Source organism: Callorhinus ursinus, unplaced genomic scaffold (assembly GCF_003265705.2).
Source record: "Callorhinus ursinus isolate GAN/ISIS: 27379988/994484 unplaced genomic scaffold, GSC_fseal_2.0 scaffold8, whole genome shotgun sequence".
Classification (NCBI taxonomy): domain Eukaryota; kingdom Metazoa; phylum Chordata; class Mammalia; order Carnivora; family Otariidae; genus Callorhinus; species Callorhinus ursinus.
The window spans coordinates 37,700,924-37,727,099 of record NW_027397070.1 but is presented as its reverse complement, the minus strand read 5'-3'; the positions used below and the strand labels follow the sequence as shown (position 1 = coordinate 37,727,099).

The 26,176-nt window shown below is 43.0% G+C and overlaps 2 protein-coding genes across 4 annotated transcripts in view; one reads left to right on the top strand and one right to left on the bottom strand.

The window, feature by feature from the left end:
* The window catches only part of MTHFD1 (methylenetetrahydrofolate dehydrogenase, cyclohydrolase and formyltetrahydrofolate synthetase 1), a 61,365-nt gene extending 35,412 nt beyond the window's left edge, over nt 1–25,953 (bottom strand). The window contains exons 1-9 of one of the 3 annotated variants that reach the window (XM_073895344.1): nt 25,811–25,945; nt 23,706–23,957; nt 11,627–11,711; nt 5,373–5,432; nt 4,893–4,946; nt 3,868–4,004; nt 3,623–3,723; nt 1,527–1,663; nt 549–660 (exon numbers count right to left, since the gene is read on the bottom strand). In XM_073895344.1, the coding sequence (XP_073751445.1) occupies nt 549–660; nt 1,527–1,663; nt 3,623–3,723; nt 3,868–4,004; nt 4,893–4,946; nt 5,373–5,432; nt 11,627–11,674 (649 nt within the window). In that variant the 5' untranslated portion in view covers nt 11,675–11,711; nt 23,706–23,957; nt 25,811–25,945. Of the gene's footprint in view, nt 1–548; nt 661–1,526; nt 1,664–3,622; nt 3,724–3,867; nt 4,005–4,892; nt 4,947–5,372; nt 5,433–11,626; nt 11,712–23,705; nt 23,958–25,810 lie in introns of all 3 variants that reach the window. The other 2 variants (XM_025869896.2, XM_025869895.2) reach the window with 2 other exon arrangements.
* Nucleotides 25,954–26,044: 91 nt separating this feature from the next.
* LOC112822309 (uncharacterized) overlaps nt 26,045–26,176 on the top strand; it is a 52,926-nt gene continuing 52,794 nt past the window's right edge. Inside the window, exon 1 of the mRNA XM_073895338.1 lies at nt 26,045–26,159. The gene's annotated coding sequence lies outside the window, so the exon portion shown is untranslated. The remainder of the gene's footprint in view (nt 26,160–26,176) is intronic.

Sequence of the window (26,176 nt, the reverse complement as noted above, 5' to 3'; positions counted from 1 at the left end):
AATCCAGCCATCCTTTGTTTTTTTTTTTTTAATATTTTATTTATTTATTTGAGAGAGAGAGTGAGAGAGAGAGAGAGAGCATGAGAGGAGAGGGTCAGAGGGAGAAGCAGACTCCCCGCTGAGCAGGGAGCCCGATGCGGGACTCGATCCTGGGACCCCAGGATCATGACCTGAGCCGAAGGCAGTCGCTTAACCAACTGAGCCACCCAGGCGCCCCCAGCCATCCTTTGTTAAAAACAAAGGCTGATCTGTACGTGAAGGGACAGCGAGAGATCCGCCTCTCCCACCCTCTCCTTGGACAAAGTCATTCCGGGAAAGGCCTGGTACTAAAATTAGTACCGGCTAAAATCCCGGGCTCTGCTGTCCCACTGGTCACGATGCCGTCTACTAACTGTCTACACCATGGGCAAGACACCTGCTCTGAGCCTTAGCTCTTCCCGCCAGAAAGGGGACAAGGGGTTCTCACGTAGGCTTCCCTTAATGATCCAGACATCGTTCTCTGCCTCCCCCACCTCCGGCAATGACCTTCGTTCTCCAGCAGCGCTCACCTGGGATATAATTGATCCCGCAGTCGATGACTATTGCCCCAGGTTTGATCCACTCCCCTTTCACCATTTCCGGCTGACCAGTTGCAACCACCAGGATGTCACCTTTATTTACCTAGGGAAAGAAGGTTTTGACTTCAGAAATGACATGGTAGAACATTAAAAAAAGAAAGAAACCTAGAGGTGGAAGAGAGTAAGCTTTGTACGAAACTGCTCCTTGCCATCAGCTATTCTGAGTGGGGCCGCACACCGTCCCTGACAGCCCTGCCTGTGCTGTGCTTGCTCCTGCGCAGGCCAAAACGCTCCCGGTACGAGCCATCTTCCTGAGCGGGGAATGTGATGAAAGCACGCGGGGTGGGGATGGGCATGCGCTTGGCGCCATAGGCCCAGCTCTGATTATCGTGTTGGGAGACTGCCCCCTCTCCCATAGACCTTGGGGACTAGCGCTTCCCGCAGAACACTGCTTGGGGAGCATTAAAAGAGAAGGTGCGCTGTCAACATGGGTAGGTACGTGTGAGAATCCTCGGGCCCAGGAATCTGATGCAGGGTCAAGAACAAGATGTGACACATGTCATGGCACTGCTGTCCACATGCCCCCTCTGAAGCACCTCGACCTCTGAGGCCACCACTGTGTTACACATCCTCGATCTGGCTGCTGGGCTCCATCCCAGTTTCTGAACCGCTAGTCCCTATCTACCACAAGGCAGGCCACTACAGAGAGCATACGATCAGAACAAGAGCTACAGGACTTGGGCAAGTTTTGTAACTGAAATTTGTTTATCATGTAAGATGAGACAAGAAACAAGAGACAGCAAGAGGGGTTCAATGAACTATCGAATGAGGTAAAGTACATGGCAATGTCTGGCACTTAAATGTTAGCTGTTCCCACTATGTGAGAAGACCTACCACACACACACACACACACACACACACACACACACACACACACACACCTCTCCCACTGCACTCTGGACCCCTTACCTCCTCGCCTAGATTGGCAGTCTTGGAATGGCAGGTGGTCACTGTGGCATGGTTCCACAGAAGCAAGTCATGCATGGGGGCACCGACTATCTTACTGCGCCCGACCACGACTGCGTGCCTTCCAGCGATCTGCACCCCTGAAAGAAGAGTTAGGGTGGGTGAGAGTATTAGGAGAAGCTGCCCTCTTCACATGCCACCAAAATGGGAAAATTCAGAACAAGTGCACAAAAACGCGTTCTTAGCATCAACCAGAAATCTTCCTAAAAATATCCCTTCCTTGGCAATAATACTCTCAACTCTAGGATTTCAGTTACAAGTTGGGACTTGTACTGTGTCCTTCTTGCTGTGGGCTTTTGGGAGCTGCCTAAGCCAAGATCCATTCATTGAGTCATAGGAGAGTGGGAAGAAAACCTACACTCAAAGAAAAAAGAAACCCTGACATACAGCTAAACGGCCATATGGACAAAGACAGTAGATTTACTTATGTGGGAAAAGTAGTTATAACAAATAGGATGCCTGTGCTGGGCTGGAGAAAAGCAAAGGATATTAGAGGAGTCTCAGTAAGTCTTTCTAGCTCTGTTAACTTCATTTATGCAGTTCCTCAGCTGCATTTCTCTTTTGACACAGGGCCTGAGCCATAGGGTTATTTACAGGGCAGTGATAAAGGGGAACTTTAAACGTAGCTGTAAGATTTCTTTTTGTCTACTCAGCATCCCTTCTTCTGGTACTATCACAATGTCCTTTCTAGGACTGACATACTCTACTCAACAGAGATGGTTTGGGTGCTCACCCACATTTCCGCCCCAACCGATGAGATCTGCTCTGGACCACCAAGGAGAGCTGAAGGAGTCACCACACAGAAGCAAGCAGGGATAAGATCCTGAAGACTCCGCCTGAGACCCTCTACCCAGTCCTGCTGAAGTGAACTCTTGCTTAAGGCAGGCTGTGTTTAATTTTTTTTTTAAGGTTTATTTATTCACGTGAGAGAGAGAGACCAAGAGCAGGGGTAGGGGCAGAGGGAGAGGGAGAAAATCCCAAGGAGACCATGCTGAGCATGGAGCCTGACACGGGGCTTGATCTCAGGCTGACCCTGAGATTATGAGCCTAGCAGAAACCAAGAGCTGGATGTTCAACCGACTGAGCCCCCAAGGCACCCCAAGGCAGGTTGTATTTAAATTGTGCTTCTTGTATAACATCTTATTCAAAAAAGCTAAGCTTTTATATAATGTTAATATGATGAACATCTAGAAGTCAAGCCCTCCAAGTGTGAAGTGTTTAAAAGGTACCTTACTCTGTACTTTTTAGGATTCAGCAAAGGACCTGAAGCTGTGTTAGGGCAAATAGCTTCACTATTACTAAGTGGGAAGCCTAGAGCTTCTGTGGCTCAGGGGATTTGTTCCTATCAAGTTGTAATACAATTTGCTAAATATGCTAGAATATAAATTTAGTTATAGGACTAAACGGTAATAACGGTCCCAAGGCTTATAACTTGACCTTTTCTTCCAATCACAGAAAACTTTCATTTACATTGGCCAACACTTTCCACTTAAAACTTCTGATCCACTTCCTCTAAATAGGACACATTTCCTTGTAAAAAATAACCTCTGCAAAAAGTGTTCATGATGAAATTAAAATACCAAGATGTTGACTAGGTAATGGGGTAGCATGGCCAACTGTTCAAGAGATCTGTTTCCAGCCATCTGTCGAGTCCTCAAACTATTATGGAGACTCAGGGCCCATTGTGGGGGTTGGGACTTTTCCCTTTGTCTGAATCCTTATTATTTGATAAGCTACTTTTTCATAAAAAATAAATTTCTTTGAAACTCAAGTAACCCTGAGTTCAAATCTTGCTTCTGCTACTGCTTGGACAAGTTATGCATCTCTCTGAGACTGTCTTCTCAAGCTGTTGAGCAATAATAGTACCTAGTTCATAGAGCTGTTGAGAAAATTGAGAATTTAGGTAAAGCTCCCAGTTGATAGGTCCTTGTGCCAATCAAGTCCCTTTATTTAGGGCCCACAGGGTACCTCCTCTTTGCCTCCATGTGTCTAAACCAGGCCCAAGAAATGATGCTTTGTTTTCATTCACTTGTTTTTACCTGTCTCTTTGATGAGTTCCAAACATCCTTTAGGCGTACAAGGGATAAAACAGTCATTTAGGTCACCTCTAGCAAGTTTTCCAGCACTGATGCTAGTTAACCTAAAACAATGAAAGCAACGAAGAGGGAAATGAAAGTAATTAGATGTCTTTACTGTAATCTTTAGAAGCACATATGGTTTGTTCCCAAAACAGAAATATAGTCAGAATCATGCAACGTGACATAGAGAGCCCAGGCACACTCACCCATCCACATCCTTTTCAGGTATGATCGCATTGACCACTGCTTCAGTGTTAATGGGGTTCTCTGAATCTAAAGGCAGCTGTACTATGAAACCATGTACAGTGAGGTCTTCATTCAATGATGTAACGTACTTTAAGACCTAAAAGTAACACCGCACACAATGCGTATAATATACAGAAACCAAAAAGATGGAGAAAACACTTTTCAGTAGCTCTATCTTCCCCCAGGAGTTTAACTGTAGTCCTCTTAGAATGTACCTCCCCTTGAACCTGAGAGCAACTCTAACACCAAATGTAATCTTCAGTGTCTGGTAAGGAATTCATCAAAGAGCTAAGAACTTCAATAGTAATACCCACGTTCCTCATGCAAGTCAAAATTTCTGTGACGAAAGGAATGTTCTATCATGCACACTTTGCCATGCAGTAATGGCGAATGAATACTTGAAACGTGGCTAGCACAACCAAGGAACTGAATTCTACATTACATTTTATTTTAATTAAATGGCCGCATGGGGCTAGGAGCTACCCCACTGGACGGCACAGATGTAGGACATTTCCATGACCTCAGCAAGTTCTTTTCCTCGCCTGTTCCTTCCCGGTTACTCCCTCCACCCTCGGGAAACCACAGTTCTGACTTTAATCACTGATGATTTGTTTAGCCTATTCTTGAACATCATAGAAATGGAATACATATTTGGTTTGTTTTTTTTTTCCCCGAACTCCATATTTGGTTTTTTAAAAGGCAAATAGCTACAGGCCCAGGATCAGTTTTTAATGAACACTGCAGGGGATTTGAAGCACATGATGCTGCAATCACGCGCTGAGTACGAAGCGGCCATACCCTACGATGGTACCATTTACTCTGTGGGTGTTTGCAAATATTTTCCGGAGGCAGAGTCTATGAAGAAAGAACTGCCTCAAGGTCTTTCCTGTGGTAAATGTACCAATCCCTAAAATTCCACTAACCCAAAAGCCAGAGAGGAATGCACTTTAGTTGTCCTCTTAACAATCAATCCATCACAGCTCACCTCGGATTCTGTGGCAGTTCTTGGTAACTTAATGTGCGTGGCTTTGATCCCAATCTGCAAAAATGATCATTTAAAACAGGTCAGTGGCAAGAGCACATGAGACATGGGCCCATTTCTTTTAACCAAGATGACTAAATCAAATCAGGTGGCCTTAGTCACCGTTTCAGCCTCGTATGTTCTGAAGAATGAGTCTCTCACTTTGACACATTCATCCTTGTTCACTGTCACCACTGCACTCAAGCAATTTCATGTCCACTCTCCCTGCTCTTTGGGAAGTCTGCGGATCACTGATTAGAAAACATTCAAGGGCAAACCAGAGACTGAAGCTTAAGTCCTACATTTCTGACTTGCAAAATTGAGAAACTCAAGTCTGTGGTGGCCAATGACAGTTTTTACAGGGAGGGTTGCAAAGGACAAGGGGTCATCAACAAGAGCTGGGGAGGGGAGTGGGGGTGACGGCGCAGCTGTTCCGGGTTTTACCTCTTCAGCAGCCTTCAGCTTCACATTTATATAAAGATTAGAATCATCTCTGTTGCCAACCTAGAATAATAAATACATGTAAATCAGATGATCAAGGAAAGGCAAAGTGTACAGAAAAGCTTCTAAAATTTTAGTTTTGATAAAAGGAACGTTTAATCATGAGACTCTTGCTGCAGAGACCTTTACAGGAGAACAGGAGAATGCTGGGACAGAACGGAGATGTGAACACAGGTGGTGTTACCAATCCCTCCCCAAACAAGGCCCACCTGATTCCCACTGAAAAAGCCACAAGAAAAAAAAAGGAGGGGACATATGCATCTGCCTTGGAAACTGAGCGAAGGTGTCACAGCCCTGCCTGAAACGTGGAATTTGTCTGCCTTTGAGCTGACATAACAGAACAGAGCACGGAGGGCTGAACTGTCATTAGGCAAGAAAAACACCATGGCTATGGAAGCCAAGAACACCCAGAGGGTATATTCTGCACCCTTAGTGGAAAGTTCTCTTGCCCAGCTACACAGAGGAGAAACCAGCTGGGGTGGAACTAATTCTAGCTTACACGGAAGAGACACCTATGCAAGGCAAAGGGCTATGTGCTGCCCTCAAGAGAGAGAGAAAGGCATGGTGCAGAAGCAAGTCCTCTGAATCACCATGCTGCATCTTGCTATGTTCCCTCAGTGTCTTTCATCATGTACATATATTTGTAATTTTTCACTTGTAATCATCTATCTGTGAAATGTTATTTTACAGATATTTTCCACGTTCCCGTGATCGATGTAAGTTTGGTTTCTCGTAGAACTGCAGAGGGAAAAAACGGCAGGCCTGCTGATACCACAGACAACAGACGCCGGACTCCTTTAAACAGGACAACCACAGAGAAAGAAGTTGGCCTTAGGAACAGAGTATTTCCAGTCCCTGTCACGTTGCTGCTGTCACTGGAAGCTCTCCTCAGGGTTCCAGAACCTGGCCTTATGCTTAAGCTTCAGCTGTTCTTTATAGATAGTTCTCAGTTTTGCTTGTGCTCATCTGAATTTCAAGAATCAAAGGAATCCTTTGAGGGGAATTTGATTTTTTATGGGTTACCTGCACCTCTCTGCATTAGCTTCTTCCTGTGGGGAACTGCTAGAATTTCGGAGCCTCTCATATTTGTTCCTCAGTCATTTCCTCTATGTGCTCCTTGTCACTACCACCCAGCCCTCCTGGATTCAGTTATCACATTTGAGACACTCTGGGATTCTTAGATCTGAGTAGGAAAGGAGGTGGTTCCAAATACAACAGTATTGTTCTTCACATTTTCATTAGTATTTATAACTACACTGAATTATTTAAACTTAACTCTGAGATTAAATGGTTCGACTGCTCATGGCCAGTCCTTTTTAAACCACAACTTCTCTGTTCTATAGTTTATTTTCCTACATCCCCCCAGGTAGCTGAAATGCAACTTTAAGTCACTTTCCCAGAAAAGGTATGTGGGCACTTTTCTGAGTCTACGTGTATCTGAAAATATTTTTCTGCTGTTTTTGCCCTTGACAGGATTCACTTGGCTGAATCTGGAGTCATAACATTTTCCTTCAGAGATGCTATCTTCGGCATCTAGTGTGACAGAAGAGAAGTCTCAAGTCTTTTGTTGTGGTTCTTTTATAGGTAACTGTTTTCTGTCTGCATGTTTCCGAAAGAATTTTTCTAAAACTCCAAAACCAGGGGCGCCTGGCTGGCTCAGCTGGTGGAGTATGTGACTCTTGATCTCGGGGTTGTAAATTTGAGCCCCACACTGGGTGTAGAGATTACTTAAAACTAAAATCTTAAAAAAAACCCAAACAAACCATAAACTCCAAAACTGTGACCAGTTTTAAAAAGAAAGTGTAATAGTTTTAGTTATAAGCATATATCAAAGTTTTATTATAATCCTAATGCAAAGGAAAAGACCTCTTAAAAGCCAATCCAAAGACTCTCAGTATGGACATTTTATTTTTTTAATTTTTAAAATTTATTTATTTGAGAGAGAGAGAGAGAGGGAGACAGAGACCCCAGAGGAAGAGGGAGAAGCAGGCTTCCCGCTGAGCAGAGAATCTGACACAGGGCTCAATCCCAGGACCCAGAGATCATGACCTGAGCCCAAGGCAGATGCTTAACTGACTGAGCCACCCGGGTGCCCCAGTATGAACATTTTGTAGGGAAAAATGGTTATACAATCATTGATAGACTAGAGACTAGATGCAGAACGAATGTTTAGTTGAGAACAGTAGATTCTTGACTGACAGTCAAATGAGTAGGTGGAAGACTGGTTTCTGAGAACAAATCTTAATCCTATCAGTTTATCAAGAAAATCACTGAAACATTTTACCAGTAATGCTAATTTCTTCCTTGAAAAAGATGAATTACATTATTCTAAAAAAGTCCTATCCCTGAACAAGTTAGGGACTTTTATTTTTTAGAGGTGGGGAGGGAGAGGGAGAAAGAATCTCACTCAGGCTCCACATTCAGGGCAGAGCCCAATGCAGGGCTTGATCCCACGACCCTAAGGTCATGACCTGAACCAAAATCAAGAGTTGGATGCTTAACCAACTGAGCCACCCAGGTGCCTCAAGACTTTTTTTTTTTTAACACCAAGAGTCTGCAACTATTTTGTTTGTATATATTTTAGCTTTTGGAGGCCACATAATCTATCATATATTCTTCTGCTTCATTCTTACCCTTTCCAACCTGGGCAGCATTTGGATATGGGCCACAATTAACTAATCCCTGCTTTTTGTTTTTTAAGATTTTATTTATTTTATTTTGAGAGAAAGAGAGCAAGCGAGTGTGAGCAGGGAGAGGGAGGGGGCAGAGGGGGAGGGAGAGATCCTGTACATACTGTCATTCCTTCTACAAAGGATGGCGTGTGTGTGGTTGGATGGATTATGACCAGTCCTGCAGTTGTAGCTAGAAAGACAGACTGGAAGTGTCCAGATCAGAAGCCTAAAACCTGTAAGCAGGTGACTGTAGTGGCCCGAGAGGGTGGGAGCAGTAGAAACTGAAAGGAGGGAACACATTCCAAGAGCTTATGAGAGGCACAATCAATAGCATGATATTCACTAAGGGGTCTTAAGGGACTGAGGGACAGAAATCCTAAAGAGCTTGTGTTTCTGGCTGAGTGTGTGGGAAGTGGTGTCAGTCACCAGGAGGGAAAAAACAAGAGGTCTGAGGCAGCAGGGATGTGATTCCAACATAATGTGTAGGCCTTGCATCGTGGAAAGATGTTGAATCTGGTGCTAAAGCGCAAGATTAAAATATTCTACCACTGTTTTATTGGCAAGGACACAGGAGACAAGCTGCAGAACAGTGTTTATGTAACAAAAACACTTGCAATCAATAAATTTAAAATACAAGTTTGGAAGTCAATCTTAAAAACACGAAAAAAATCGCAATATTGCTAAAATTGGAATTATTTTGGATCCTTTCTGAAACCTTCTGAAAGGTTTACAGAAATAAAGTTCTTGCCTACCACATTTACTCTTTCTACAACAAACGATTTACAAGAATAAGCCAAGAAATAACTGGTCTCCCAGATGTCCCAAGTGAACGCCCACAACATATACCTTTGATTCCCATTAATTTGCAAAAAAAGGAAAAAACCCACCACAGCAGAGAACACACCAGACAGAACCACAGGCCTTCTGTGCTTTTCTTCGCAGCTAAGGCCTCTTAGATAATGAACAGCAGTAGGGGAAATATTTAAGAACTATTCACTCTGAAATTCTTGATGAACACAGTACAGAAACTTAGCAAGGGATTAGATGATAACACATGGAGACACACACACACACACAGAAATGTGAATTGAGGAAGCAGGCATCTCTAAAGGGCATTTCAAATGAAAGTTATCGGTCTCCTGTCATCCAAATCAACCCTTCAAATGTACATCTGTCCGTCTGTCTACACAACAAACATTTGTTGAATGCCTCCTATGGGATGAATCAGGAGCTCAGGCAAGAAACCCTGGAGAGGGGCCTAAATCTCCCAGCAGCTGGGAGAACTGAGTGAGCTCACTTAGGGAAAGAACAGGTGGAAAAGAGGCTTCATGGCTGGGCCCTGGGGCATTCAAATGCTTTAGGTATCAGGAAAATGAGGAACAGTAAGCAAAGGAGATTAGAAAAGGAAGGGAAATGAGAGATGTCCTAGAAACCAAGAGTCTAGAATTCAGAAGAAACCCAGGTTTAGAAGCTACTGACCTAGAGCTGGTACTGAGAGCCAGGTTAAATTACCAGATTTGGGGCAATGGTTCCCAAACCACGGTTCACACACTCTTGGGGGAACCGCAAGACCCTTTCAGAAGCTCTGCGAGTGCCAGACTATTTTATCATGATACTATGATGTCATCTGCCTTTTTCACTGTAGGATGACATCTGTATTAATGCTGCACAGGTAATGGTAGGTAAGACTGCCAGTGACTTAGCACAAATCAAGGCAGTGGCACCAAACCATACTAGTCATGCCACACACACTCCGTAAAAACAGATGCCAATTTCACTTAGAAGTGCTCTTGATGGGGGCGCCCGGGTGGCTCAGTGGGTCCCACGTGGGACTCCCTGCTCAGCAGGGAGTCTGCTTCTCCCTTTCCTTCTGCCTCTGTCCGTGCTCGCTCTCTCTCGCTTGCTCTTGTTCTCTCTCAAATAAATAAATAAAATCTTAAAAAAAAAAAAAAAGAAGCACTCTTGATGAAGCAGGAAAGCTGTTTCATTTTATGAGACCTGAACCCTTGCATTCATGTCGTCTTAATACCCTGTGTCAAGAACTGGGAAGCATTCGTAAAGCACTTCTGTCCCACACAGAGGTGGCTCTCACCAGGAAAAGCCTGTGCTTTTTGGCCTTGCAAGCAGAACTGCCGCATTTTTTAAATGGAACACTATCTTTACTTGAAAAAACTGACAATGATTATTCACGCTTGAATATTTGGCAAATATTTTCTCAAAACTGGACAAAGTGAGCCTGCTACTTCAAGGAAAACAGCTAACAATATTTGTTGCCAGTGGCAAAATCTGAGCTTTCAAGTGAAAATGAGAACTTTTTTATCCACTCCTGTGAGCTTGATAAACTTCTCAATAATTACAAACTTTTTCTGATGAGTTTGTTGGCAATATTAACACCTGTGATTTTCTTTATATTGCATAATGAAATGCGTTAACATTTGGAAAAGCTGCATAATTCAGCGAATCATTTTTTTTCCAAATGAGAAATGAAGGACAAAACAAACCAAGGATGGGTAAATATCCATTCAAACTGCAACAAAATACAACGGATTTTGATGTAACCAAGCAGGAAAGTTCACTGATAACACTTTCAGATTCCACACTGCAACTAACCTGTAAAACTTACGAAGTCCTGTTGTAGTAACAAAGAAAAGCAGCCACACTTATCTGGGAAGAGGACTAAAAACAGCCTTCCCTTTTACAACTATACATTTACAGGAGACCAGATTTTCTTCATATATTTCACTCAAGCCAGCGTGTAGCAAAAGGCCCAAGGCGGCAGCAGATGGGAATCCAGCCGTCTTCTATTAAGCCAGATAGTGTAGTGTTTTTGCAAAAATGTAAAATAATGTCCCTCTTCTCACTACATTTTGTTTTTTAAGTTATTTTTTTTAAGATTTTATTTATTTATTTCACAGAGAGAGACAGCGAGAGAGGGATCAGAAGCAGGGGAAGTGGGAGAGGAAGAAGCAAGCTTCCCGCCCAACAGGGAACCGGATGTGGGGCTCGATCCCAGGACCCTGGGATCATGACCTGGGCCAAAAGCAGACGCTTAACGACTGAGCCACCCAGGTGCCCCCAAAGTTTTTTTTTTTTTCCATAAGAATGTTACTTATGCTAACATATAATAAACTTACTACTGGCATTTTAAAATGTATAAATATTTAAAAACTTATTTTAACTTCTAATACAGTAAATATCAATGGTAAATCCATATAAACATAAGACCTCTCTAAGATCTTAAATTCTGAAAAAGTGTGAAGCAGTCCTAAAACCCAAAGGTCAAGAGACACTGGACTAGGGAAAAGGTGCCCACAGAGAATAGCAGAGGGCCAGGACACACCAACATCTACAAGTTGAGCTGAAGAGGGGTGGCCTGCAGAGAGAACCTGAAAGGAGGTTTCACGGAAAACAAAACAAAACAAAACAAAGCAAAACAAAAGGGGAGATATGAAGTGCTTGCTGTCTTAAGTGCTGCTGAGAGGTTTGGAGAAGAAGATATTAGTGGAAATAACACAATCACAATACCTGTACAATTGCCAGGCCTGGTGTAAAACCAGGAACTTGCTCCTTCATCTGAGTGACTTGGTTCTTCAGTCTCTCCCTTATTTGCCTAGAGGAAAAGAAAAGGTTGGAATTAACATCGAGTGTTTCAAGCACAAATAAGCCATGTGGATTATTACATGTATTTCTCTTTTAAATTCAAAACATCTTCACTGAATACGCATTATCTGATATAGTATGTACCATGAATTTCCCATCCACCCTCCAGGACTCAAGTAGACATGGATCTTTTCTAACTCCTAATGACACTGACTGGGCCACGAGGTATGGGGACAGTTATTTTAAAACATTCTAAGTATCAGAGAAAGATAATTATCATATGATCTCACTGATATGAGGAATTTGAGAAGCAAGACACAAGATCATAGGGGAAGGGAGGGGAAAAATGAAATAAGACGAAACCAGAGAGGGAGACAAACCATAAGAGACTCTAAATCTTAGGAAACAAACTGAGGGTTGCTGGAGGGGAGGGGGTGGGGGGATAGGGTGGCTGGGTGATGGACACTGGGGAGGGTATGTGGTATAATGAGCTCTGGGTGTTATGTAAGACTGATGAATCACAGACCTGTACCCCTGAAACAAATAATACGTTATATGTTAATTAACTGAATTTAAATTAAAAAAAAAAAAGAAAACATTTTAGTTGTTGGCATTCAAAATCACAGAGTGAACAAATGAAAACTTGAACCAGCATTTCTGGAAGGCTGCTTATCCTCATCTTTTTCAGCATTTCTTCTCCCCAGATGCTACATGAAAAAATTCTGCAGTAAAGAACTAGAGCTCAAACACACTCAACCTTCCCTGGTAAGATGATCACAGGGTATCCACATAAGGCTGAATGATAATCAATGAATCCCACTCCAAAGTCAGTATGAATTTATAAATTATATTCTAATTCACAAAAGAATTTTCCTTACAAAAGAATTTAACACAAGGTCAAAAGTATAACCTCTCAGGGCGCCTGGGTGGCTCAGTCGTTAAGCATCTGCCTTCGGCTCAGGTCATGATCCCAGGGTCCTCGGATCGATGGAGCCCTGCTCCCTGCTCAGCGGGAAGCCTGCTTCTCCCTCTCCCACTCCCCCTGCTTGTGTTCCCTCTCTCACAGTCTCTCTCCGTCAAATAAATAATAAAATCTTAAAAAAAAAAAGTATAACCTCTCATGAAACAACATGAAACTTCTCAACAATGCAACAGGACATCAAGTACATTAAATTACATCCCTAACTAAATATTCAAAATAGTCCAACTTTGCCCAGTTATGATACAGTCGTGAACTTGAACAGGATCTGTCTCTGGTGAAGGACCATTTTTGTCATTTGCCTTTCTTCATCTTAACCACTATTACAGACATTAGCAAACATCTCTTCCCTCTTTCTAATGTGGTTACTCCCTGATCCAGTTCTGCACACTTTACAATCCACTGACATAAATAGGCACAGGTGTCACAAGAAATAGATTATTTGGATTAGCCTCATCAATGGTAAGAATGTTGAATGATATAAGTGGTCATAGAGTTCAAAGCTGTATTTCTAGCTAGTGACCTTATTTTTAAAAATCAGTTGTATCAATTATCCTATACAATAGTACACCCCAGCAGTTCCAGTCTTGGCTGCTTCCCGTGCTTGACTGGATGGAGTGCTGGGCTACTCCTGGCTGCTGAATTGCGAACAGACTATAGGGGGAAAGGTGAGAATCAGGGACACAAGCAAGAAGTTATTCAAATTGCAAAGGCCTAGACACAGGTTCCTACTGGTTCTCCTTTAATGCTCCCAACCCACGCAAAATTTGCTGGGGGTCGGCGCCTGGGTGGCTCAGTTGGTTAAGCGACTGCCTTTGGCTCAGGTCATGATCCTGGAGTCCCGGGATCGAGTCCTGCATCGGGCTCCCTGCTCAGCAGGGAGTCTGCTTCTCCCTCTGACCCTCTTCCGTCTAGTGCTCTCCATCTCTCATTCTCTCTCTCTCAAATAAATAAAATCTTTAAAAAAAAAAAATTTGCTGGGGGTGGAAAAAGCATCTCTAGGCACAATGTAAGACAATAATCAGGAACAACAGCAAAAACAGCTCGATACAGCCATGGTAAAAATCCAGCAGTTCAGGTTTCTCTACTTCCCTTTTCAGAAAGACCTACATTAGTGCCTGTTCTCACTAACCGAAAGGAATCCAAAGGATTTTCCCTTTTATGAAAAAAGGCAAAAAACAAAAATAGCATTCAGTGTTTGTTTTGCAGCAAGCCCTTACAGAGGCACTATTTTGTGCATCTATTAGCGAGATGCGCCCTAAGGTATCAGAAAAGCCTAAGCAAGGTTATTTTTTGGGTCTGGGAACGCTCAAAAAATTTTCCATATAAATTAATGGTAACTGCTTCTTCGCTCTGTGCCACTTTGGCTTGTGAAAGGTTTCATAGGAACGTTGTACTTTCGAATCATGGGGGACACCTGTATCTGAGATTCTCAATAATGTTGGTAACTGAGGGAGGAGAGGCTTTCCTCTTCCCAAAGATATAGAAATGGGCTCTGAGCTGTCCTGTGGTTTTCTAAGAGCCAACTGGCTGAAAAAACAGCAAGTGCAAAGGCCCTGAGTGGGTAAATGAGGTCCCAGGAGAAGCAGCAACCAGATCAGGTAGACCAAGGTAGCCTGTCTTTTATTGTGTATGTGATGGGAAGCCATGAGAGGACTTGAAACAGGGCTGATGTGATAGGACTTAGCATTTCTAAAGGATTATTCCTGGTTGCTGACAGGATAGGACTTAACATTTCTAAAGGATTACTCCTGGCTGCTGAATTGGGAACAGACTATAGGGAGAAAGGCAAGAATCAGGGACACAAGCAAGAAGTTATTCAAAACTTGGCCTGGGCCAGAGGTGATGGTGGCTTGGACTACTGTTATCTATAGTATGCTGGCAAGAAGTGGTTAGATTCTAGATGTATTAACATGAAGCACAGAGAAAATGCCAGGGCTACAGATGACTCTGAGGTTTGGGGGGTTGTAAAATAGAGTTGGAAGGACTGACGACCACAAATATTTTAAGGCATAGAGCAGATTTCATACTGATACTGTGAATTTATTTACCAAATCTTATAAGGTTTCTAGAATAATGACCATCCAAGACCTGAAAAAGTGAGTCTCGGGACAACTAAAAATAACACTTTTACCCAGCAGGTAGCAAGCTATGAGAACCGAGTACTACAAGGTGGTATAGGTGGAAAATATTTCAGCCCAGTAGGTTAAGAGCAAAGAACAAAATGTTCTGTATTTTCTTTCTTTAAGATTTATTTATTCATTTGAGAGAGCGAGCGAGCTAGCAAGGGGATGGGGAGAGGGAGAATCTCAAGCTGACTGTGTGTGGGGCTCAATCCCCAACCCTGAGATCATGACTTGAGCCGAAACCAAGAGTCGGATGCTTAACCAACTAAGCCACCCAGATGCCCCAACATGTTCTGGGTTTTCTGTGCTATAATTTAAATGGGTCTAAGTATGCAAATTTTTTTTCTAAAAAAGATCATAGGTTGAGATCAGTTACACTGACTCCCTTAAACTTTTTCTAAGAAGCAGGACTGTTTTTGAAGTTGCATTAGCAGGGATATTCTTCCAACTAGAAAGATTTGTTTAAAAGCTAACATATAGGCCTCTTTATGAGACATGATCAGAATAGCATGAGACATTTAAAAATGTACAGAGACCACAATCAACAAGAATCAGAACACTAAAGTAATAGGCAGAAAGTTTTCTGCTCTAGCAAGGAAAAAAAATCATGACAGTTGAATTAGGTCTCCATGGTCCCTTAAAAATTTTTCCCTGCCTTGGTGTTCTGGGCTGGCTACTAACTGAAGAACTCAAATGAAAAGTGGAATAACAAAAGCCAAGTGTCAAGCATGCCTGAAGCTAACAAACTATGAAAGACATACACAGAGAGAAAAGTTAACACTCCTTCCCTCATTGACCTTTCTTCTAGGGTCAGACAGCTCTGATGAGTTAAATGGTAGAAAACTCTTCAGTTTTTATAGTTCCTTATTTCTAATAGTTAAAATGCTAGAACAATTTCTGAATCACTGAAACCTCCTAAATCAATAGAAACCTCCTTGAGTTGCAGATGCCTTGATTTCTAGCCATGGTCCATGAGTCACACTATCCTGGTAAAGATTCTGGGGCAAAGTGAGGCAGAAATAGGCACTTGGAAAGACTCCCGTGACCCCTGAAGAGCAGACCTCTGAATGCCAGAGTCTTACCATCCTGCGTCAACATTCTCTAAAGCCTAAGGCAGTATCTACCTCAATCTCAGCACAGGAGAAACCCGTCCTAGAGTGCCAGTGAATGTGGTGAGACAAAGTAGCAGTAAACCATTACAGTCTCTGGTCCTGTTAGACTGATACTAGTAAAATAATCATAGCCAATTAGATACAGACACAGATGCAGTTTTAACTAAGTGGCTACTGGCATCTAGTGGGTAGAGGCCAGAGACGCAACTAAATATTGTACAATGCCCAAGAGAGCGAACGGTGATCTAGCCCAAATGTTAATGGCACCCAAGGTTGAGAAGCACTGCTATCGGCCCATAAAATGCAATGTTTGGGGTTATCTTTTTTTTTCTAACAGGCGAAAATCAAGGTAGAAATCATTTCTATTTCAACCTGTCAAAATGTGTTCGAATCTCTACAGACAAGAGTCATGTGCATTACTACTGGTTTTCTCCAAGTCAACTTCTGCCACATACAGTTGTATAAGAGCCTAATCAATAAAAGTCGAAGGTGCACATCCCTATAGAATCACATTACCCCCAAAGAACCTTAATACCCTTAAATAGTCATCCGGATCTCTTTTGCCCAAAATCTTATACAATTATTCCTGGAAAAGTCCACTACAAATTACAACTCATTATTTAACATGATGGCTCATTTTCAAATTTTGGACATTTTATGACTGAGAAAAAAAAGCACTGCTAAAATCACCCAACAGGTACATTTCAACAGAGCTGTAGGTGGAAAAAGGAAGTAGTAAAGGGTATTTAACCAATTGACTAAGAAATCTACATGATGAAAATAAAGCTGCCTCAGTTAACACTGAAATGTAGCACAAGCTTAGAGTAATTCTCAAATGATTCTCAAAGGTACACAGAATAAGCCTTTAGTAACTGATCAGAGAAAAAGGAAGGACATTCATCTTCAGTATGTAGGGCTTTTCTAAAGGACACAAATTTCTTTTGCTTCTTCCCCCAAGTAATAGATTATTGTTGTAAGATTTTAACAGTGTGGTACAACACAAATGTTTTATTTGCTTTATTTTCATGTTGTTCATTTGTTGTTTTATTTCATTTGTCCATAACAACTTTTATACTGCTAAAAAATACTTCAGATTTTTTAAAAAAAACCATGTAGTTCCTTGTAAAATCCATTGTGATTATGAGGCCACCTAGTGTTCCAAGAAATACATATACTTCAAATTCCTAGTTAAGTCATATTTAAAGACTAAATTACCTTCTTTCAAAAACTGATTGTTTTCACTGCTACGTGACATAATAGTAACAGCTACATTATATCAGTATACAGAACAGTCAACTAACATCAGTACTTTCCTTCATTATGTTGAAGAATATTTAAAATAAGAATTATAATTAATGCAAATATATACTAAACTTGACAGGTACCTCAAATATATATTTGAAAGCTTAATGTGAATCTATTTTATGCTCCAATAAAAATTTATAATGTAAAATTCTTGCACCCAATTCTCTCAAACTCTCAAAGACCTAAGGAAGGTAAATTGCCTGATATTCATGACATGAATATAGCTAAATGGTATAAATTTCTAATGAATCTAATTCCCAGTGAGTGTACAGGTCATCCACATACACAATCATAAAATAACTACTTACCTTAAGTTTCTAGATCAGGGTTTATCAGTCTCAGCACTACTGACATTTGGGCCAGATATGCTTTGTTGGGGGGCAGGGGGGGCTCTTCTCTACATTGTAGGATGTTTAGTAGGAGCATCCCTGGCTTCTGCCTCTTGATGCCACTAGCACATGGCCACTCCCCATACGACAACCAAAAATGTCTCCAAACACATCCAAATGCGCCCTGGGGTGGAGAAAAGGACAAAACTGGCCCCATTTGAGAACCACTGATCTAGAAGGAACAAATGGAGCTGGGAAACTAGGTTGAACTGATCAAGAAAGGTTTCATAAAAGGTAGGAATCTAAAAGTGGATTAAAAGTGCATTAGAGAGAGAAAAAAGTGCATTAGAGAAAGGTCACAAAGACACCTTTTTGAGAGTTCAGAGGTGAATGAGTTCAGCTGAATAGAGTCAGAGTTCAGGTGAATACAACCAGGTGTGGTAGGATTCCTGAACAATGCAGGCCCACTTCCATCTCCCCTCATATGTGAGAGAGGGCAGCTTCTACTCTGATCCGACAAATTGGTGACATTAAGAATAGAGAGTACAGCATTGCTAAGCTTCCATCTCCTTTCAAAAAGCCAGGCATCCAGATTTGGAAGTATAATTACACACATAAATGTGTTGGGAAGTAATCCAATTTTTAAAAATAACTGTAAGCCCAACAAAATATATAACTCTATTTGGCCTTTAGGCCACCATTTTGTAAGCATTAGTTGGTAGCAAGCGTTATGAGACATCACGGCATGATAGCCCCAACTATGAGGATCTGTAAGTGAGAGCCAAACACCCAGAATCAGTCTCATTATTAACCACAGATCTGGCCATCAGAGCTGATGATGGCCCCAAGTCCCAAGCAGGCCTCGGGATCATCATCCAAGTGGAATGTGGAAAGAAGGTGGCAGACTGGGGGCCTCCACTTGGAGGGGAAGAGCAGGCAAAGAACTCTTATCTGAGAAAAGCCTCACCTGAGCTTTCTGCTTTTAGAGAAGGCTAAAGGAAAACCTTGGGTAAAAAGGGCTTAGGTCTAAAAGGCTGCTTACTAAATAAACAGGGACTAATACTTGGGTACCAAAATGAAAGATTGTTTATCATGTTAAGTCAGTGAAGATAAATTTCTTACAGGCTCTGGCAAAACCTTTTATAGAAACACTCCCTTATTTCCTCATACTCCTCAAGCACCAACAACTCAAAGCTGTACCTCTCCTACCCAGGCTCCAGGGGAAGAGCTTTTCATCAAAAGCAAGGGGGCAAAGAAAATAAGCTTAGCTAACAAAGCAAGAAGGTTTGACTTGTCTCCAATCTTGAAAATGACTTTCTGAAGAGAAGCAGTTTGGAAACCTTCCAAACAGATTAATTAGTCCATTCATCTCCTAACAGGAAGAGCCAAATCCAGTGGATACAAGCTTGCAATTCCTTTTAGCAAGCAAGGGACAAGCCCTTGGCAAGGCAAAAGAATGCACTATAGAGTCCCTGCCCCAGACTTCTAAGCCCTGGTCATGTTAGTCCTTCTGGCTGAAGTTTCAGAAACTGCAAAATGGAGGGCGAGGTGGCCCGGGTGGCTGAGGGATCCTGCCTGTGGCCTGGTTAGCCACTCACTCCTTCAAACTCATGGATTTATAGGGTGCCAGGAGACGCCTTACGGGAAAGTAGCAGGGGAAGCTAACTGCACGGCGCAGGGGTGCTTGGGGCTTTCTGCACTGTGGATCTGATGTCAGAGAATCGGTCACGACTGCAGTAGCACACAGGCATGTTCCGAGAGCCTGACATTACACACTCTTTAATCCTCTCCACAACCCCGGGATATAAACATGGCTATCGCCACCCCCAGTATGGAACAGGAAAGTGAGGCTGACTGACTTGCCCTGGCCAAGAAGGCCTTCATCTCTACCCTGCCCAGCCCCTACCAGGGTCAATGAAAGGGGAGGGAGCCTTTAACCCTCTGCTCCAGGGACCCTCCTCCGTGTTAGGCCAGCCTGATAATCCTTCTTCCAGAGAATTTTTTTTTAATAAAGATTTTATTTATTTATTTGACAAAGAGAGACACAGTGAGAGAGGGAACACAAGCAGGGGGAGTGGCAGAGGGAGAGGGAGAAGCAGGCTTCCCGCTGAGCAGGGAGCCCGACACAGGGCTCGATCCCAGGACCCTGGGATCATGACCTGAGCCGAAGGCAGATGCTTAATGACTGAGCCACCCAGGCGCCCCATTCCCGAGGATTCTTCATGCAAATAGAGATACATAGGGGCTGACACACACCCCTACTCAAAGCCCCACTGTCCAAATCCCAAGCTGCCTGACGCCAACCTTCCTGATGGATGAGGACACTTATTCCTGGCCACGTCCTGAGTCAGGACCTTTGCTGGTGCTATGGTCAAAGAAGTCAGCTGCCAGCTCCAGACTCTGCCAGGGGTAACTATACTCCAGGGCCTGGCTATTTACAACCTCGCACAAGGTCCCACCTCCTCCCCTACAAGGCTCCCAGACTCAAGCCAACTTGGGCATTCAAGGTTCCAGATAACTTGTGAAAGGCCTGCACTTTGGATCTCATTACAGGCAAATTTTTTTTAAGCACAAAAGGGTCTACAGGTATTTTATCTACAGGACAAAATAAAAAGCTTATCAACATTTAGTAGCCCTTCCCTGTGATGAGCAAATTCTGTTTCCAGAAAGAGTTCTGGCCCTGGAGCTAAATGTATAGCCATGCATGGTTCCATTTTTATCTTTGACCAGTAGGATAAATTCTAATTTTAAGGTTCAAGGTTGTAAGCCAGTTGCCAAAAATACAGCCTTAATAAATGCAAACACGACTTGTTTATTCAACATGTACTTCCTAAGGACCAATTCATTAAAACTTACCATGTGCCATGGAATGCTCTAAATGCTTTACAAGTAATGACTCATTTAATTTCAACAACCTTATGAATTAGGGGCCATTACTCCTCCAACATACAGATGAGGAAACTAAGGCACTAAGAGGTAAACTAAGTCACCCAGGGATTCCCCAGAGAGGGCAGTGTTGTATCTAGCTCTGGGGATACCGCCCGCAGGGAGCTTACAGACTTATCCAACCAGCTCTGCTCAACCTACAAAAACTAAGAGCACCTTCTCTCACTGACCTGACAAGCAGCAAACCCCTGTCTCTTCACAACCAGTCTTTCCAGAAAGAAGACTTGACCAAGAAAAATGCCACCAATGGAGGACTCCAGTATAGCAAACAAAGAGAAGGGAAGGGCAAACAAATCACACAAGATTCAGTAGGACCCACTCTGAAAAGAACACATAGTGAAGAACTGTAATTTCCAGCCTGAAAACCAGACCAGGGTGGTTCTTCCATCTAATTTCCACTCTTTTGAATAATCTTTTTATAAAATATTTTATTTATTTATTTCACAGAGAGAGAGAGTGAGCGTGAGCACAAGCACAAGTAGGGGGAACGGCAGAGGGAGAGGGAGAAGCAGACTCCCCTCGGAGCAGGGAGCCGGATGCGGGACTCGATCCCAGGACTCTGGGATCATGACCTGAGCCAAAGGCAGACTCCCAACTGACTGAAGAATCTTATTATTCACTCCTATGAATAATCTCTTAGAAGGACACCTCTGTTAAGCCAGGGTGGGCTCTCACCACCAACGACAGTGTACTTCTCTCAGCAACTCTGCTCAGTCGGCTTCTCTGGAGCCATCACGATTGACCCCAAGGCAGTCATTTAATAACCAGTGAGCTCATGGACAGGCTGTGTTTTTGGTCAGGAACTCCCTTCCCCATAACACTGGTAGGCCCCCGGAGCCATCACCTTCAAATATTTCCCCAAAGTCACCTTTCCCATAAGTATGAGCTTAATTCCCATATTTAAAATTATAATCCCCCCATGCTTCATAAATCTCTGTTCCTCTTCCTTACTCTGGTTTTCCCTTTGGCACTTTTCACCATTTCACATTTTTGTACCTATTTTATTGTCTTTGTCTACCTAAGAGGACGCAAACTCCAGAAGTAGGGTTTTGGGCTATTTTGCCATAGTCTCTAGGCTCTGAAGAGTGCTTTCATAAAGATACCCAGATATTTGTTGAAAAAGTGAATAAATACCCCAAAATGACACACACTTGCCTCTAAACCTCAGATCTCTCCCAACTGTCAAACTCAGGATAGAGTCTTGGAATTCCCCTTAAGGGAGAAATGGGGGTATTCCTTCCAAAGGGAGATAATGGGGCAACTAGATTTTCCACAGGGTAGAACAGGCAGAGATGGAATCTGGAATGATAAACTCTGTCTAGTCCTAGCTCCGAGGAAGGTACAAAGGAAGAATAATAAAAGGAGACCAAACTCCAGGATGGTCTTTCTCAGCAGAGGGGGAAGCATGGCAGTGAAAGGAAGACTGCTGTAAAGAAAAAGGTTAGTTTACGAAATTCCTTTTGGCAAAGTAGTAAGTGCCTGACAGAGTGAAAAACACCATGTACTGGGAGAAGACGACTTTGTCCCAGCTGAACCTCTGCCATTAACCAGCCTAATGACCTTTGGCCAAATCACATCACTTTGAGCAGCAGGACGGGATGGACTGAGTGGACTGGGTTTTGGAGAAATTCTGACTGTGGAACTCATGACCTGTCCCACTCTTTCTCCAAGTAAGAAATTTTACAGTTCAAACACTGTATCAGGGAAGAGACTGCCCAGGGGCCTTGAAGGCTTGCAAAGTGATTCCTAGGGAGAACCAACAGTTGCGGGCAACCAAGAAAGCTGACCTGCACACTTGGAGAATAGGGGACCCCTTCCCTGGACTCCAGGATCCCTGGTTGCCATGTAAGAAGTTCATTTACCTTTCCCATCAAGAGTGTCCCTGACCTAGTGAAAGAGGACAGGTGGGGACACCCTGCCCAGAGCCTGCACATGGAGTCCAACCTACTCAAAGCTGTAAGAAGTACCTTCTTGTTCAGGTTCCCCCAGAGCCATAGCCCAAGAGTCAGAAGCCTGTTGCAGCCTCAGCACAAGTTGCGGGGGGTACTGCATGACCCCATGAGCCAAGAAGGCTGTCCCCTGTTCCAATGCTCCCTCTCTCTGAGGAACTGTGACTAGCACCAGCTCCTGGAGTCAAGCTCTCCATGAAAGTCAAGGTGCCAAGGTATGGCAGTCTCTGAGCCATTTTATTAACACATGAAAGATCTTCTGTAAGTACAAAGAGAACTTAGTCTAAAATTGTGTTAGTAGGAACTAACTGATCACCTTACCACAGGGCACTGTAAAAGGTAAGCCAAATCAACTCTGAGTAGGCTGGTGCCCTTCTATACATGGAACAGTCTTTCCCAGAAAATGCTTTCAATCCTTATAACCAAGTCACTACCATACTTCAATGATGAGAACTAGATTTATATCTAAGGTTTTAAATAAGTGGTTCTCAACTTTCAGGATGCATTAGAATCACAGAAATGAGCTTTTAAAAGATTTAGAGAATATCTGAATCCAGTGGCTTATTGCTAGCAATTCCAATTAAAACAGTCTGGTGTGGGCACCCAAGCATTGATATTTTTCACAAGTACCCTATGAGACTAAATTGGCAAAACTATCTTGGAAAGACTGGCAATTTCTACTAAAACCGATCATACATTTTTGTCCTACTACTCTACAGTTCTACTCTTAGATATGTAACCAACAGAAATGTGTATATGTCCCACCAAAAGACATGTAAAAGAATGCTCATGGGACGCCTGGGTGGCTTAGTCGATTAAGCATCTGACTTTAGCTCGGGTCATGATTTTGGGGTCCTGGGATCAAGTCCCATGATGGGCTCCCAGCTCAGAGGGCAGTCTGCTTCTCCCTCTCCCTCTGCCTTTCCCCCTGCTCACATTCTCTCTCATATAAATAAAATCTTAACAAAAAAACAAGAAAGAAAAAGAATGCTCATAGCAGTTACAACTCATACCACCAAAAACTAGAAACTAAATGTCTACGGATGAATAAATAGTGGCAAATTCATATAGTAGAATACAATACAGCAGTAAGAATAAATGAACTACAACTACATGTGATATGAAATAATCTCAGAAACACAATGGTAATTGAAAGAAGCCAGACACAGAAGTCTTTATACTGTACAATGCTATTTATATAAAGTTCAAAGACAGACACCATTAATCTATAGTATTAGAAGTCAGGATAAATGATTACCTTTGTGGGGGGTGGTGACTGGAGGGTATAGGAAGGAGGGCTTCTAGGGTGCCAATGTCACTTCTTGATCTGGGTTACTCAGGTAAGTACAGTTGCAAAAAATTTATTGAGTTGTATACTTGTGATAGGCACACTCACTTATGTCTTCATATTTAAATTAAAAAAAAAAAAAAGCTTCCTGAGTGACTTTAATGACACTTTAATGTGAGTTCATGTTGAGAACCACTGAAATTGACCTCAAGGCAGCTATCACTGTCAAAAAGATAATGAATCAATTATCCATGTATCCATTAACTCATTTCTAATCATTAACACAGCGAACATGTATTGAACACTTATTATGTGCCAGGAACAATTCTAAATGCTCTTCAGCTAAAAATTCATTCAATTCTCCTAACAACTCAATGGCCTAGATATTATTTTTATTTTACATCTGAGGAAGTTTTGGTATACACAGGTTAACTAAATTGCTTAAAGCCACACAACTACTAAGGAGTGAAAGGTTTCTAGGTGTTTGGGATACAGACATAAACAAGACAATGCATATATTTGCCTTTATGGAGCAAACCAACATATTTAACTTGCTCTCACTCAACAAAATCATATCCCTCGAGCACCTATTCTCAGTGGCCTGCAAGAAAGCAAGTCTAAATTAACTCTTCAAACAGTCTTTTTATTTTTTTAGTCTTTTATTTTTTTTATTTTATTTTTTTAAAGATTTTATCTATTTATTTGACAGAGAGAGAGAGAGACAGAGAGGGAACATAAGCAGGCGGAGAGGGAGAAGCCGGCTTCCCGCCGAGCAGGGAGCCCGATGTGGGGCTCAATCCCAGGACCTTGGGACCATGACCTGAGCCGAAGGCAGACGCTTAACGACTGAGCCACCCAGGCGCCCCTAAAAGGAAGACTTTATCAGAAAAAGCCACTGGTAAAGGGAGTAGGTTTGACTATAAGCAAACAAAAAGCAAAGTCAAGCAGAAACAAAGCAGTTTAGCACAGCACAAGCTGAAAAGCCCTCAGATATAAGTATTGTGATTTCTAGTCTAAATGTCTGGAGTTCCTCTTTACCAACGTGAAAGATTCACTACCATTTACTGTACATTTCATCTTTGTCCACCATCTTTACCTTCCAGGAAAAATCATTTTGCCCCAGGTGGGTTTCACCAACAACTCCCTAACACACTCAAAAACCTTTACTCACAGAGTTGGCAAGTTCACAGGACAATTACTATTGCCAACTACAGCAATTACTAAATAACTGGTGAGGTCAACGGTCCCAAGATCAACCTCCAGGAGAGTCACACAAAATATATCCTTCCCTCTTCTACTCTGGTATTTCTCCACTAGTCACCTCCCAGACAAAAAGCAGCAGGGTGTACTTCCTGGGTGTAAGTTTTGCAATCATGTCCACTAGTTAAGCATTTTGATTTCCCGTAGAGGTAGAACAAACAGAGGTCAAATGCAATAGGGAACAGTCGCAGGACTCAAGAGCCAAACTTGAAAGTAACTCTAAGGCCTGGAGGGAGACAAGATTTTTAGGCATGAAATTGAAAGAAAAGGAAATTTATTAGGTTCCACTCAGCAAATGATGACTCAAGTGTAGTGGGAAAAGCCATGAATGCAAGGAATCCCTCCATCACTAATCAGCCTTATGACCTTGTCAAGCTTTTTCACCTCGTTAATCTGTCTCCTCACCTCTGAATTATAGGTTGAGGGGGTAAATTGCCTTAGTGAGTTCTGACTACGGCGCTTCAGACAGTCCCAACCACACTCTTCTGGCAGAAAGCCGTCAGTAGCTGCATTTGGGGAGCACAGTCGGGCCGGTTACGAGTACTGGTCCAAAACACAATAGCCAGCGGGCCCAGGCACCAGGCAGCCCTTCTAGAAACTCGGACTGTGCCCAAAGCCCCATTCTTTGACTGCAGGGGACCGATCTTCAGGTGTGACGGGTTCAATACTATGTCCTCCCTCCCCACGCGGCTGGCCTTACTCTTGCGCTACATGTATCCCTCCAGCAAAAAAATGGGAACGTAGGGACCCGCACACTATGTTCAGAACCCTCGCCTGCAGCCCAACATGCCCTAACAACAACGACAGGTGCTTACGCGGAGACCACCTTCCCGTTCAGGATTTCCGCCGGTGCCATGGCCTTTATTACTTCGCTGCCCACGACGGACACCACCAAAACTGAGGATCCACTAGCTCCAACGGCGCACGGGACAGCCCAACCCACGTGTTTAGGGACTACCCCCCCCCCCGGATCTTGCTTCTGCGCCCGCGCCCCGCCCCCCCCCCCCCGATGCGCGTGCGCAGTCCAGGGGACGGAAGTCCTTAATGTAGCGAAGAGCGGGCATTTGGACGTCGGTTGCCTCGGAAAGATGGACGAACTCGGTGATGAGTGGCTGGCAGAAATGATTGGCTGGTGGAAGAAGCCGTTTCAGATAACGCCTTCGTGTAGGGCGGGGAACTCG